This window comes from Caretta caretta, chromosome 24, assembly GCF_965140235.1.
Source record: "Caretta caretta isolate rCarCar2 chromosome 24, rCarCar1.hap1, whole genome shotgun sequence".
NCBI classification, from domain to species: Eukaryota; Metazoa; Chordata; order Testudines; family Cheloniidae; genus Caretta; species Caretta caretta.
In genome coordinates, this window is record NC_134229.1 from 514,288 (window position 1) to 528,728 (window position 14,441).

Below are 14,441 nucleotides of genomic sequence, written 5' to 3' on the forward strand. Positions count from 1 at the left end.
AGCATTTGGGTGGAGGCTTGGGCTGCCTCTTAGGAGCCTTGTTCCTAGGCTCTGCTTCCCCAGCTGCGAGTGGGCAGGAGCTGCTATCACGAGCCAGCAGAGAGAGTGCTTCCCTCACTGTGCACCTGAGAGGCCCCTGGGCCTGGGCTACCACCAGCAGCTTCTATGCTCCCTGGGGAAACTTTGCAGCTGAGGAGCGGCAGTGTAGGTTGCTGGGCCAAGCTGTGGGGAAGAGGCATCTGAGAGGAACTGCAGGTGCAGGAAGTGGGCTGAGTGCATGCGCCAGAGAGAATATCCATGTCAGGGGAGTTGGACATGAGGATGGGAGAGTTGGATAGTGAGGGCCATGCCAACTTGAGATGGTATCTGGTCCTGGGGGCGCAGGGGCTGATTTGCTTCAGCTGAAGGTTAGAGGGCAGCTGGTGGAGATATAAGGAACCTTTACGTAGCTCTCCAGGGTGCACACCGGGACAAGTGCAGACTGGGGCTAGGGCGGGGAACCTGTGCTGTCTCTGATGGCAGCCTGGGGTTGTTTGCCTCGGTTGCCCTCGGCCACCTCTCGCTGCCTTTCTAAGGGGATCTCTCAGCTGTAGGGAGGAGCCGCTCCCGGAACTGAGGGTCCTGGGTGTAGGTGAAGAGGCGTTTCGCAGGCAGGGCCCTGCCAGCTCCCCCATTGTACCAACCTCTCCCACCAGTGCCTAGGCCAGCTTGTTAGCACTAACCCGCTGGGGGGACTGGGTGCCAGCACCAAGTGGGGGTGGGGGGGCACGGGCTGCTGGCCTCCCCAATTGCTCCTGGGGCACTGCACTTCCGCAGCCAGCACTGTGGCTCAGCTCCGCAGCCCAGGCTCCATGTCTTCTGTGCCCCGGGGACACGCTCTGCCTTCCCTGCATGCCTGCCCTGCTGCTGGCTGGACAGCAGCAGGGCGCACCGAGCCCCCACGCCCCTGGAACTCGGGTGTGATGGGCTGGCAGAGCCCCCAGGCCAGGCTGCCTGGTCCAGCCCCAGGCTCCCTCCGTGGCCAGGCGATACTGGCTTGGCCCGGCTTGGCTCAGCTCAGCCCACTCTGCGGCTAGGTGATTCTGGCTCGGCTCAGCCCGGCCTCAGGCTCCCTCTGCGGCCAGGCAATTCCGGCTCGGCCCGGCTCGCCTCAGCTCAGCCTGACTCGGCCCCAGGCTCCCTCCGTGGCCAGGCGGTTCCGGCTTGGCTCGGCTCGGCTCAGCTCAGCCCGCTCTGCGGCTAGGTGATTCTGGCTCGGCTCAGCCCGGCCCCAGGCTCCCTCCGCGGCCAGGCAATTCCGGCTCGGCCCCAGGCTCCCTCCGTGGCCAGGCGGTTCCGGCTTGGCTCGGCTCGGCTCGGCTCAGCTCAGCCCGCTCTGCGGCTAGGTGATTCTGGCTCGGCTCAGCCCGGCCCCAGGCTCCCTTCGCGGCCAGGCAACGCCGGCTCGGCCCGGCTCAGCTAGGCTTAGCTCATCCCGGCTCGGCCCCAGGCTCCCTTCGCGGCCAGGCAGTTCCAGCTCGGCCCGGCTCAGCTCAGGCTGGCTCGGACCCAGGCTCCTTCCGTGGCCAGGCGGTTCCGGCTCGGCCCAGTCCGGCTCCGCCCCAGGAGATCCCGGGTCGGCCCGGCCCGGCCCAGCTCCGCTCCGGGCGATCCCGGCTCGGCTCGGCTCGGCTCGGCCCGGCCCGGCTCCGCCCCGGGCGATCCCCGCTAGGCTCGGCTCGGCTCGGCCCGGCCCGGCTCCGCTCCGGGCGATCCCGGCTCGGCTCGGCCCGGCCCGGCTCGGCTCGGGCCGGCCCGGCTCGGCTCCGCCCCGGGCGATCCCCGCTAGGCTCGGGGGGCCCAGCGGCTCCGGGCGCAGGCGCGGGGGCCGGGTCAGGTGACCGCGCCGTCACGTGACTCTCGGTCCACGCCCGTCCGCGGAGCCGCCGCCGCTGCCGGGCCCTGGCGCCGGGCCGCCCCGGTGAGTGGCCGCAGGAGCCTGTGGGCGGGCCCCGGACGCCTGGGTTCCCCGCGGGCCTGGGGCGGCGGCTTCTGGCCCGGGATCCGCTGCGCCGCGCCCCGGTGAGCCCCCTGCCAGGCGGGGCCGCCCCATTGCTCAGCCCGGTGCTGGGCGCCCGGCCCCAGGGGCAGCTGCCGCCCCCGCTTGCCGTGGTTCCGTGCTGTGCTGGTCGGGGCCTGGCGCCTCTCCACGGGGTCTGCAGCGCCGCCCGCCCCCCGTGGGCTGCGTGAGTGGGGGCCCGTCCAGCCGGCTCCGGGGGAGCTGCTTGGCGCAGCCGGTCAGGGCTTTTTCTGAGCCCCTCCCCTCACCCTCCCTGTGCCAGGGCATGTGTGTGGGCCCTGAGCTAGGGGGTGGGGCCAGCCAGGTTCTGGTTTTTTAGCCCATCTCTGTTTCGCACCCCGGGCCCTTTATGGCATTAGAAGGAGACCCGGGCCCCGTCCCTGCCCCAAGGACCTGTGGAGACAAGAGCAGGGGCCATGCAGTCAATCAGGGCTAGGGCCGGAGCTTTGATCTAGGCTCTTTCAAATTCATAATTTTCATCCTGACGTGGAATCCACAGGAAAGATAATCACAGTAAAGGTGAGCTAATTCCATGGCCTCGTCCTCTCAAAATCCGTCTCCTGGGGAAAAGGGAATTCTCAGCAGCCTAAACCAGAGTGAGTCTTGGGCCGTGATAAATGACCATGCATGTTCTCAGGGGTGGGGGTCATTTCCAGGCAAGAGATGAATGTTGCATTCCTAGTTGCCCCGATTTTAAGTAACTTTTCTTCTCCATGTGGCCTGAACTAACCTACAGCCGGCAGGGTCAAAGAATTCTTCGTTGGTTTTATTTTCAGTGTGTTGTCCCACAGTGCTTTTCAGCTGGAGGCATCGCCAAGCACTTGGCATACTCTCAACACAGTGAGTACTTACTATTGAAATGCACCCAGCTCCAGGGTGGAACGCAGCAGTCATTGCGTACCAGGAGAAACTGCGCAACAAGTGTCACAGAAAGTGACTAATAATTTCATCCCCTGAAATTGCAGGGCAATTCTAGTTTGGCATAGTATTGCCCAAGTGGGACTTGGCCAGGGTACCAGGGTTAATGCAGGCCTCCGTGAGAAGTCATGTGGCAGCAGATGTATCTTGGCATGACTGGGCATTTGCTAATCCCTCATTAAGACTGCCATCGTAATCGAGGTCAGGTGGAACTGAGCCATTGCAAAAGATGCCTGTGTTACTGGCTAGGCAAGATGGATGAGGTCCTTATGCCAGCACCCAGCTCCTCTCTCGCCTTCCTCCCCTCGTCTCGCCCACCCATTGCTGTTCGCTCTGTGTCCTCACAGGGTGAGTCCCATGTTGTCATAGTCTCCTGCCCAGGTGTCTGATGGCCTCAGGGCCTCCTGATTCTCTCTGGCTGGGGCTGGCACCAAAGAACAGGTCAGTGTTATGCGGGAATGATATGTACCTGCTCTCTGCTCCCTTGCTCTGATCATTAATGAAGTTGGTAAATATAGGACCGGATCGCTGAGGTGCCCACTACAACCCCTTAAGCGCTGGGTCAGGTGAGCCTTGGAGGCCGGAGGGGTTCAGGGTGAGGGGAAGGAGCAGCTGGTATCCCAGGAGCAGGGGCTGCTGGGTAAGAAGGGACAAAGTCAGGGTGGCTGAAGGAGACTAGGGGAGTAGTTGGGAAGAGGCTGGGAAAGAGCATGGGGTGGGACAAGACTTGAGAAGATGAGATCAGGTGTGGGAGGGACTGGAGCCAAGGCTCCCTTTAAAAGAAAGGCTGGGGCTGGCTGTGGAGGTGGAAGTCTTGGTGAGTTGAGGGAATTGCAGCTTGTTGTGGCCCTGGGGTTCAGCTGAGTGGAAGGGCACGGAGGAGAGATCAGGACAGGAGTTACCAGAGCGGCTCAGCTCCCTGACACCCTCCACCACCAGGCTGGGCTGAGCTGGGCAGGCGGCCTCCTCTCTTTGTGCTGTTCCAGGAGTCCCTGTGGTCCTGGGCTTGCCCGGCTGCTCCTGAGGCTGGAGCCACTGAAGGCGCAGTGAGTGGGGAGTGGGTGTCCCAGCGGCCCCGACACTCACAGCCTCCATCCTGCTTTCAGGCCCAGGTGCCCAGTGCTGTGCTCGCTGGGACTGGCTGCGGGGTCACACCGGGCAGGAAAGGCGCCATGTGGGCCGGGTGCGCCAGCATTGTGGGCTGGTTCCTTTTCATCCAGACAGCGCCCGGGGCGGCAGGTAAGCGCTTGTGATGTGTCGTGTGTGTGACCTGCGGGGAGGGTCCCTCCTGGGTGCCGCTCAGCCTCTGCGCTTCTCCTCGGCGTGGGGGGGAGTAGCAGGGTATTGGCTGGTGCAGGAGTCTTGGGGTTTGAGAGACCAAACGGGTGTGCTGAGAACCCTGCTGCTCCTGAGATGGGTGCCTGGGACTGTGTGGGAGGGACCTCGCTCAGGGGCATCCCCAGAGCTCAGAGGAATGGGATTGACGGGGGGTGGGAATCCTCTCCCAGGAGGGTGGGGAAGCCCCAAACTATACCCGGAGCCCTGCACTCACCCAGTCTGTCTCTCTCTTCCTAGGCAGCCGTCCCTGCAGCCCCCAGTATTTTGGCCATGACTTGATGGTGTGTGAATGCAACGCCACCTATTGTGACACACTGGACCCCGTTGTCGTCCCGGCCGTGGGCACATACGCCAAGTATGAGAGCAGCAAGGCGGGCAAGCGGCTGGAGCGCAGCGAGGGGAGGTTCCAGAGCGACTCCACGGCCCCAGGTATCTGCTTGGGCACTAGGGATGCCGAGGGCAGGGCTGGCCGCTGGCCCTGGCCCTTGCTCCCAGCTGCAGGGCTCTGAGCCGAGCTGCTCTCTGCCCCGCAGATCTTGTGCTGAAGCTGGACACCGCGCAGCAGTACCAGAAAGTGAAGGGCTTTGGCGGCTCCGTCACAGATTCGGCTGCGATGAACATCCTGTCCCTGTCCAAGGAGACCCAACGCCACCTGCTCGCGTCCTACTTCACGGAGGAAGGTGAGCGCTGGGGGCCAATTCGGGGCAGTGATGTATGGCGTTGACTTGCTGGCTGTCCTGGTGGGGGGCAGGCCCTGGCTCTGGGCTTATGGCTCTCAGGAGCTACACGTCACGTCCTGCAGCCTGAGGCCCTCTGTCCCCACGTGTAGTCACTGGGGCCTGCTGTTTTGGCTCCTGTGACACTGGGTCCTGGGTCACCTCCTTCCTGTCCCACAGGGATCGAGTACAACCTGGTCCGCGTCCCCATGGCCAGCTGTGACTTCTCCACCCACCCCTACAGCTATGACGACACCCCCTACGACTACCAGCTCCTCAACTTTGGCCTGACGGATGAGGATACAAAGCTGAAAGTGAGCCGCACCGGAGCGGGGAGGGGGCCCCGGGGAGCGGCCAGTCCCAATTTGCTCAGGTTTTCTACACTCCGACCGAGCTCCCAGGCCCCACCTCATCTGGGGTATTTTCTGTGGCCATCATGGGCTGGGGCTGGGGCTGATCCCCCACCCCCTGAGGGCACTCACCCCTCAGCCATTGCTCTGGGTCTCCATCAGACGCTCCTTGGCCTCCCTGACAGCCCTGCAGGCATCTCCCAGCCCCTCCTGCGTGACGAGTTGTGACGTTGTGAGGGGAAAGTCCCGTCTATGCAGTTGCTGGGCACCACGGCAAAGGGGAGCTCCCCTGTCCTGCAGCCTTTCTAGGCTCCCTTCTGCGTCTGCAGCCCTTGAGCTGCCACTGCTGCCCTCCTGAGAGGGAGTAGCCCCCAGGGGACCGGTGTGTCTAGGCACGTTCCTTCCTGAGACCCCTGTGGCACACAGTGAGCTGGTCCTGCTGCTCTGTCCCTTCAGATCCCCATTCTCCACCGAGCCATGGCCTTGTCCAAGAAGCCGCTGTCCCTGGTCGCCAGTCCCTGGTCATCCCCGGTCTGGATGAAAACCAGCGGGGAGATGAAAGGGAAGGGAAGCCTGAAGGGGAAGCCGGGGGACAAGTATCACAAGACCTGGGCCAACTACTTCATCAGGTAGAGGGCAGCGCGGGGCAGGGGCTCTCCTGGGGAGAGGAGCCGGCGGGATGGGGCGGGTCTCGGTGAGGACAGCTGGCCCTAGGGCTGTGCGAGGGAAGGGGCTGGACGGGTGTTAGGGACAGGGCATTGGAGGAGTCGGTGTGAGCTCCCTGAGCCGACAGAACAACAGACTGTGGGCGAGGCCTGTACAGTCCATGCGGGTGGGGGGCAGGGGGACTGGTCTCTGCACCCCAGGCCGGGCGCTGGGGGGCACGACTGGGGCTGCTAATGTTTCTCATCCCCGGCCCCCAGGTTCCTGGACGAATACGCCAAGCACAACTTGACGTTCTGGGCGATGACGGCACAGAACGAGCCCACGGCTGGGCTGATAAACAACTACCCCTTCCAGTGCCTGGGCTTCACCGCCGAGCACCAGCGGGACTTCGTCGCCCAGGACCTGGGCCCGGCACTGGCCAACAGCTCGCACAAGGGCGTCCGGCTCATCATGCTGGACGACAACAGGGTGCTGCTCCCCCACTGGGCCAAAGTGGTGAGTCTGCATGCCGGGGCCCATTGCTCCTTCGCCTGTTCTGCTGGGGCTGGCTGTGCATGAGCTCCGCTCTGCGGGGAGACGCCGGGTGTTGGGATTGGCCTGTGGTCCGAGCGTACGCAACGGGCACATGCCTGGCGTGCGCCCTGCTGGGCGGGAGGAGCGGTTCCCGCTAGGCTGAGCAGGGTGCTCCCTCTTCTAAGGGCTGGGCCCCGGCAGGACATCCAGGAAGACTCCAGCCCTGCCAAAGCCAGTTCCCATGACCCCTGGATGACTATGAGGCTGCTGGGGGCAGAGAGCGCACTCTGGCCCCCAGGGACAGCTGCCCTGCTCCTTCCTCAAGGGAGCTGCTGCGGCAGCAGGGTTCCATCTAGCTGCCTCTAATTTCCTAGCCCTTTCGGTCTGGCTGTAAGCATGAGTATGGCTGTGCTGGCCACCTGGCTTGGCAATCTGCTGCTCCCAGGAGAGCTGCCAGCCCTCCCATTCATGTTGTTTATCACAGCAGTGCCTGGAGGCTGTGCCCTGCCTCGCAGCCTGGGGGAGACTCCAGACAACGGGTGGCTGCCTTAGGTGGGCAGGAGCTGAGCTGAGGAGGTGACGCTGGCGGTGACCAGCCATGGCTGCAGCAGAGCAGCCCCTGGCCCCAGGGGAGGTTTGCTTGCACAGGAGGGTTTGATGAAGAATGACGAGCCCAGCATGGGGCTCCCCCCAGATCCCACGGTCTGCCCAACTTGGGACTCCCAAACACACATCCAGTGCTCTCAGCTGATCTGCGTGGGTGTGATGGTGCCTGGGGTCTGTGGCAGCCAGGACCCAGCTGCCCAGGGCACTGAGCTCCCAGCTCTCCTTGGCTCCTTTCCTTCGTGGGGCCCATTTACTCTCCCCTTGGGCTGCAGAGTCTTCTCAATGCTGGGGGTGCTTGGCCCAATCTGCCTGCTCTCTGCTTTCAAGGATGAAGCCTCTGGGTTTCCCAGGGACCAGCTGTGGTTGGGACCTGGCTGCGAACCAAGTGCCTGATGCCCAGCCTGGATGAAGCTAGGGTAAAGTTGGCTAGCCCGGGAGCAGCAGGGGCTCCTGCCCTGGCTGTTCCCTTGGGACTCTTGGGCCCCGAGTGATCTCAGCTTCCTGGGAAGCAGCAGTGGCTTGTCCTGCATTTTGTTTTCCACCCAGGAAACCCTGGCCTTCCCTCGCAATGTCTGGGTGGGCCAGCACAGAGCAGAGTGCCAAGAGACAGTCCTGCCAGCACCCCGCTCTGCCCTGGCCTCTGGACTTGTTCCCAGCTGCAGAGCCGTGAACAATGTGTCCTGGCGGGCGTAAGGCCTGATCCCTAGGCACCTGCAGTGTCACTCAGGGCAGCAGAGTGGCTGGACCTGTGCTGTGAGGGAGAGCCCGTCTGGGGTGTGCTCTCAAAGGGGTGTGTCGCTGGGTCCTTCTTTCTGCTGCTGTCTTGAAGGCCTGGGCCAATAAGTGACTGCTCCTCCTCTCTCCTTCCTTCCCAGGTACTGGGTGACCCAAACGCTGCTCGCTATGTCCATGGCATTGGCGTCCACTGGTACCTGGATTTCATTGCTCCCATAGAGGACACTGTGTTACCGACCCATGACCTCTTCCCTGATTACTTCATCTTGGCCACAGAGGCTTGCACTGGGTCCCACTTCTGGGAGAGGGACGTTATCCTGGGCTGCTGGGATCGGGGGAACCAGTATAGCCACAGCATCCTGACGGTAAGGCCCGCTCGGGTCCCCCACGCAGGCTGCCTCGGGAGCATCACCCACCCTGTCCCCTGCCTCCAGCTGAGCATCTCTGCCATCCCCTCACAGAACCTGAACAACTTCGTCTCCGGCTGGATCGACTGGAACCTGGCCCTGGACCTGGAGGGGGGGCCCAACTGGGTCCAGAACTTGGTGGACAGCCCGGTCATCGTGGACAGGAAAAAGGATCTCTTCTACAAGCAGCCCATGTTCTACCACATTGGGCATTTCAGGTGAGCTGGGGCATTCCCAGTCAGCTGGTTTGGACTGCAGAGATTGTGCCCACAGCTGGCTCAGTACACGTGTGCTGGTGAGTTAATGCCCAGGGTCAAAAGAGTCACAGGTGTGTTAAACGCTTTTCCTGACCAGCCCAGAAAGTGAGATGCCAAGAGGTCTGGGTTTTCTCTGGGGGACCTCGGATTACTTGATTTCTTGGCCAACACCTAAACCCTTCGTTCTAAAGTTGAAAGTTTGTTGATTAAACACAAGGAAGAACAAGAAGTTAAAAGAAGCATTTATATGGAAACTGAAATTGGGAGATTATGTGAAACAAACTCAATTAAAACCTTGAAAGGTTTTCTCCTTTTGGAGGCAAAATCTTATTTTTTTTTATTTTTAGAACAACCTTTCTTTGAGGGAAAGGAAAGGGTTAATGCTATTTTGCAAGGGGTATTCACTTCTCCTGATTCTAACAGACAGCTTGCACAAGGTGGAGGGGGAGAGGGTAGAAGGGGGTGGGGAATGAGTCTTTTGCTGATGTCTTGGAATGCTGGATGGCTGGTCCGTCTCCAGTGGATGCTTTGGCTGCCATGTTGACCGTGGCACCTGTTTGCTTGGACCCTGTCCTACATTCTGGGCAGGGACATTACTGGGTTGGGTCTTTTCTCCTTGGGCAGGGCTGGGCCCCTCTCATCTGGCTATGCTGATGCAGCACATTGATTTCAGGATTGGCGAAAAGCTGAGAGAGACAGACATAGGATAGTGGGGCAGAAAGTAACAACAGGAAAGGGAGACAGAATGTGCCTCTGCGATGCTGGGAATTGAGGGTCCCCACAGAGCTGAGGATTCGCAGGTGAAAAACAAAGGGCCTTTAACAAGAGTGAGGCCTTCAGTCTGGTCTGCTCCTTTGGTCTCAGGCTCAAGGGAAGATGAGCTCAGCAGCCTGCTGGGCGACTGTAAGCTGAGCCCCCCCTCCCCCCCCAAGTTTCTTTTTAAGACACCCCTTCCTCCCCCCCTCCCCCGAGGGGAAAACATGGATGTCTTGGCCTGGTTTATTCCCGCATTATTTTGCCCACCAATTAGGCCTAACATTTGACACATCAATTTTGATTTATTCATTTTCAGCTCCACATTTCCTGTTCTTTAACCTGCATCATTTTAACATGGCTTTTGGATGATGCTAGTAGGCCCGTTGCTTTTGGGCTTTATTACTTTGTGTCTTTTGGGTTTTGTGCACCCATTGATTCAATTTAATTATTGAAAACAACGTGACCTATTTCCTGGTTCACGTCCAAGCCTGCAGGGTTCTAGGTTACTCTGACACCTTGTGAAGTGGTGCAGCCTTTTTGCACTTGAGCTCACAACTGGGGTAAATTTTAGGTCCAATAATTACAGCAGTGCCCAGTGAGCCAGGCTCTGCTCCCTACCACCCCAGGCTGCAGCCTCTCTGTTTGTTGGCCCAGCGTTGTCTCTGGGGGCCGTCACTTTCCTTCCCCCTGTGCTCACCGCTCCCTCTTATCTGTGCAGCAAGTTCATCCCTGAGGGCTCCCAGCATGTCGGGCTGGTTGTCTCCAAGAAGAGCTGCAAGTGCAACATGGAGTATGCAGCCTTCTTGCGCCCGGATGGCGCCGCCGTGCTCGTGGTCCTGAACAGGTATGTGGCTGGGCCTGGAGTGTGAGAGCCTCGTCCAGACTGGGAGCGGGGCAGGGGCTTAGGGAGTCGGTGCCGGGATGGGAGTTCATAGAATATCAGGGTTGGAAGGGACCTCAGGAGGTCATCTAGTCCAACCCCCTGCTCAAAGCAGGACCAATCCCCAACTAGTTGGGAGCCCAGAGCTGGCCTTTGGGGCAGGGAGGAGGAAAGAGACTTGGAGATAACCAGGCTACTCACTGAGCACTGTAAGAACAGCGCTGATGGGGGCAGAGGAGGGCCACGCCGCTGGCCTGAGCATCAGCAGGTGCCCCCAAACTGGCAGGAGGCACACACCCTGCCCCCAGGAGCTCACAGTACAATCCAGGGGGCTGGGGAACCCTGGAAACAGCTGGTTGTGGGGCAGGGGAGAGGCACTGAACACATGGTGGGTGAGAACTCTGCTGGTCACATTCACTGATCCTCATCTAGAGAGGGGCCTGCGAGCAGGGGAGGCGAGTGTGGTCCCTTCACCTTGCTCCTGCAGCCTGCATGGCACTGCTCTCTTCATCTGGAGGTGAGGTGCAGCCCCCTCGATTCATTGCTAGACAGTCAGTGGTGGAGCTGGATCTGCTGGGCAGTCATGCAGTCAGACTGACTCTGCCCCTCGCCCTCCTCAGGTACTCCGCGGATGTGCCATTCGGGATCTCAGACCCAGGCGTTGGCTTCATTGAGGCTCTGGCTCCAGCTGACTCCATCCAGACCTACCTGTGGAGACGGCAGTGAGAAGGCTCGGGGGGCCTGGGGTGGGGGGAAGGACTCTGCGTGCTGCTCTGGAGAATTGCTCTGTGGGGACGTTCCAGGCAGCACAGACAGGGCTGGGTGGGGCCCTCAGAGAGACAGGGAGGCCAGCACCCACCTAGATCTGCCCCTTGCAAAGCACAGCACCTGGGCAGGGGCAGAGCTGACAAGCTGAGCCCCAAGCCTGCAGCATGACTAGAGCCAGCTGGGCCCTACTGGACCCGGGCACAGAGGGAGCAGGGCTCCCTTTGCCTCACAGGAGTGGAGATCCATGTGCTGTAAACACAATCGCTGCTGCTCTGCCAAACAGCTGCCGTCTCTGGCTCTCTTTGGCCCCCCCCCCCCCCCCCCGCCTGGTCTCCAGCAGAGCCTAGCACATGGGCATGTCTGTCAGAGCGGCATGGGTGCCTGTCTGGAGCTTTACATCAACTGGGAGTTAAAATCCCGCCGCCTCTCCCCTCCCATGCACTGCGCCCCAGGCTGCTCCCACCCCAGTGACACTTCCTTGGGTGCCTTGAACCAAGGAGACCGGAACAGCTGGTTCCGGAGGGGAAAGACCCCTGAGCATGCTGGGAAATAATCTCCTTTATAAACCCCTGCTGGAGGCTCAGTCTGCAGGGTGGTAAGCGAAGCCCCTGGGCAAGGACGGTAGCTTCATGCTGAGATCCAATGGGCAGGCATTGCACTGGTACCAGGAGCCAATACCCCTGGGCTGAGCGCTGCTCACCTTAATCTGCCCCAGGGAGGTCCACGTTTGGGGCAGGTGCCCCGGCTGGCTCCCCGTCTCCCCCTGGCTTGCTGGGCTGCCTGTTCTGCTGCCGTCTGTCGGCATCTCTGGCCTTCCCCTGTTGGGCTGCAAGAGATGGAATCACAGGGAGCTCCTTGAGGTTGGACCCTCACCTCAGACAGTGGCTGATAACTGAAGCAGGGGGTCACAGATGAGGGCCCAGGCTCGTTCTGGGCTCTGTGTTCCTTGTTGCTCTGTGACAGAATCGGGCTCCAGTGGGGCATGCCGGATGCTGTTCCACCCCCTACAGGCTCTCCCCGCCTGGGAGCCCTTGGGCCAGGGACTTTGCCTGGCAGAGTTCATGCTGCGGATGGTGCTGTATACATTGAATAATTGTTGACTAGCAAGGGGCGCAGCGGCTCTGACAGCGCCTTTCCCTGCATCACCTGCCCCAGGGCTGGCAGGCCTGAGGAAGAGGAAATAGGGAATGGGTGAGAGAGCTTCTTTACCTTTTCTGCGAATAGCAGAGCAAGGGCCCAGCAGATGAAATTGTAAGGAAATAAATGTTTAAAGTACATAAAAAGAAATTATTTCTAACAGGGTGCATAATTTACCTGTGGAACTCACTGCCACAAGATTTCACTGAGGCCAAGAGCTGATAGGATTCCAAAAAAGCATTAGTCATTTATATGGATACTGATTAACACCCATAGTTACATTTTGAAAGGATAAAACCAAAGCTTGGACAAAATCTAAACCCTCCCGCTTCCGAGTGTGACCCAGTGACTCACTGCTCTAGGAGGAACGAGCAGACCAGTGGCCCCGTTACTGAAGCGGAGTTGTTTTGCATGTAAAGCAGGTATTCCACCACTGGTTTATGTATGAGGAACACAGCATACTTTCCTCCACGTTCCAGCTCTTACTTTTTGAGCACAGAATGAAATTTCGGAACATTTCCAAGTAATTTGTTTACTTATTTTGAATAAAAATTAATTTAAAATGGTTCCTTTAAGAAGTTTAGCACCTGGTGTCAGACTGTTTTGTGTGTCCTGAATGATCTTATTAATGGGATAACAGAGATGCTTCAAACTGCCCACTTCAGACTCACTAAAACCTGGTGCACTGGCTACAGCTGAAGACTTTTTTTCTTTCTTTTTTTTAAGAGGATTAATCTTTATTTTTTGGCAGTGGTCTTGGTAACTGCAAGTTTCTTCAGCAGGGACTGACAACTAATCTTCTTCTGCAGAGAGTTCCGCACACAACGGCTGGCTGCCGTCTCCTGTTGGCTCAGTGGCAGCGAAGCTGAAAGTGCCCTCAGCAAGGATGCCATCTTTCAAAATGACCCATGGTAACGAAGCCAACCTGCCCTTAGGGACGCTGGTGGGGCTTGGCAGCAGAGAGACTCAGTCCTAAAGAAACAAATGGCTTTGAAAAGCTCCTTGTTTCACCGGCTCTGCTCACCGAGGGTGCGGGGGAGAGCAGGGGGAAGCTTCAGTGTGGATATGGGCTTGCACGCACCCAGAGGAGTGTGAGGGGAAGTAGGTGTGAGCAAGGGACTGGGGACTGCGTGCTCTGCCTACTTTGCACTGCTCCAGAGTGGGTGCACAGCCAAAGTGCTGTGGTGAAGCTGCCCCTATAAATGAAACGTTTAAGGTTGACACTCCTCAGGATCACTAGTAATGTTTGCTTTGGGTTTCTCCTTTAGTTCCCATGTTGAGTTTGTAATAATAACAGAAAGCAGGGAAATTGCCAGCTGCAGTCTGTGTTGAAATGACGTTAAGTCTGAGTGTGTATCAGAACCTGCCAATGTTACAGGGATGTTGCAATTATCGCCAAGCCGGGCATTATAAACCCAGGAAATGCTGAGGTGAAGAAAGTTTAAAAGCAAGCCCCACATGTTCCTTAAGGCTTGGGAATGCAGAATTTAAGGTTTGGAAACATCTCTAACTCCAGCCTTCTGCAACAGGATGAAAGAAAGGAAGAAAATCTAATATGTCTATAAATCCGTTTAACCTAAGCGGGAACTGCAAGCATTGTGATGGAGGGATCAGTGTCTGGCTACTGCATGATGTTGCTACAGGGCAGGCCGTACCTTTGTTTGGGTGCCGTAAACTGGGCATTTCCAGCCCCTAATAACCATGTCTGGATTGTGTTTGTGTTTAACCTTCACTTGGCCTTTCCTGGGTTTGTGACGATTGTGTCCCCTGTGACGGTTTTACCCTCGAGACACTACAACGCACTCAACCTCACCTCCACATTCAGCTGGGATTCCTGGAATATATGTTCTGGGTGATTTTACCTCATCCTCTGACGTGGTCCGAGACCGGCTGTAAGACTGGACCATGTGTCTGGCCAGGTCTGCAGGAGGGTTTCTAGGGAATGATCCACCCCAAGCCCCAAAGGGCTGGAAGGAGAAGGAGCCTCATCCTCGTGCCCTGCTCCCTGCCCAGTGCTCGGGGTCTCCCCTGCACTGGGAATGGGTGAAAAGCCAAAGATTGGCAAACACAGCCGGCGGATTTGAACGTTACATTGGAGCAAATGTTGAAAAATCCTCCCTGGATTCCCCTAAATGCAAAGCCAGGGCCTTGCCTTGTCCCCAGGATGGTCACCAGGATGATCACCGAGCAGTGCGGCCTGCAAGGCAGGTGTCCCCGTATCCCTGTCAGCTCTGTGGAGCAAGACAACTCCTGTCAGTTCCTGTTTCCTTGGCAGCCGGCTGCACAAGCGCCCCTGGCTTTGCTGGCAGTGCCGTGGGCTCAATCGCCAGGTGAG

The 14,441-nt window shown here is 59.0% G+C and overlaps 1 protein-coding gene across 4 annotated transcripts; it reads left to right on the plus strand.

Annotated features, from left to right (window-relative positions):
• The first annotated feature begins 1,850 nt into the window (after positions 1-1,850).
• On the plus strand, positions 1,851-12,689 carry GBA1 (glucosylceramidase beta 1). 4 transcript variants are annotated; one of them, XM_048828555.2, is made up of 12 exons: positions 1,851-1,960; positions 2,836-2,899; positions 4,084-4,216; positions 4,553-4,744; positions 4,849-4,995; positions 5,212-5,345; positions 5,838-6,010; positions 6,305-6,542; positions 8,042-8,266; positions 8,363-8,526; positions 10,040-10,165; positions 10,822-12,689. In XM_048828555.2, the coding sequence occupies exons 3-12, from the start codon at positions 4,150-4,152 to the stop codon at positions 10,925-10,927; spliced, it is 1,572 nt and encodes a 523-aa protein (XP_048684512.1). In that variant the 5' UTR covers positions 1,851-1,960; positions 2,836-2,899; positions 4,084-4,149; the 3' UTR covers positions 10,928-12,689. The 4 variants fall into 4 exon arrangements, with proteins under 4 accessions (XP_048684512.1, XP_048684515.1, XP_048684513.1 ...); XM_048828558.2 differs by lacking the exon at positions 2,836-2,899 and having other exon boundaries at positions 1,885-1,960; XM_048828556.2 differs by lacking the exons at positions 1,851-1,960; positions 2,836-2,899 and adding an exon at positions 2,091-2,655.
• Positions 12,690-14,441: the final 1,752 nt, after the last annotated feature.

What these genes read in the sequence shown, in the direction of transcription:
- GBA1 (XM_048828555.2), top strand. Translation starts at nt 4,150, where the DNA reads ATGTGGGCCGGGTGCGCCAGCATTGTGGGCTGGTTCCTTTTCATCCAG. An exon ending in GACAGCGCCCGGGGCGGCAG is followed by an intron (nt 4,217 to 4,552) that starts GTAAGCGCTTGT and finishes CTCTCTTCCTAG; the next exon opens with GCAGCCGTCCCTGCAGCCCC. An exon ending in ATGAGGATACAAAGCTGAAA is followed by an intron (nt 5,346 to 5,837) that starts GTGAGCCGCACC and finishes CTGTCCCTTCAG; the next exon opens with ATCCCCATTCTCCACCGAGC.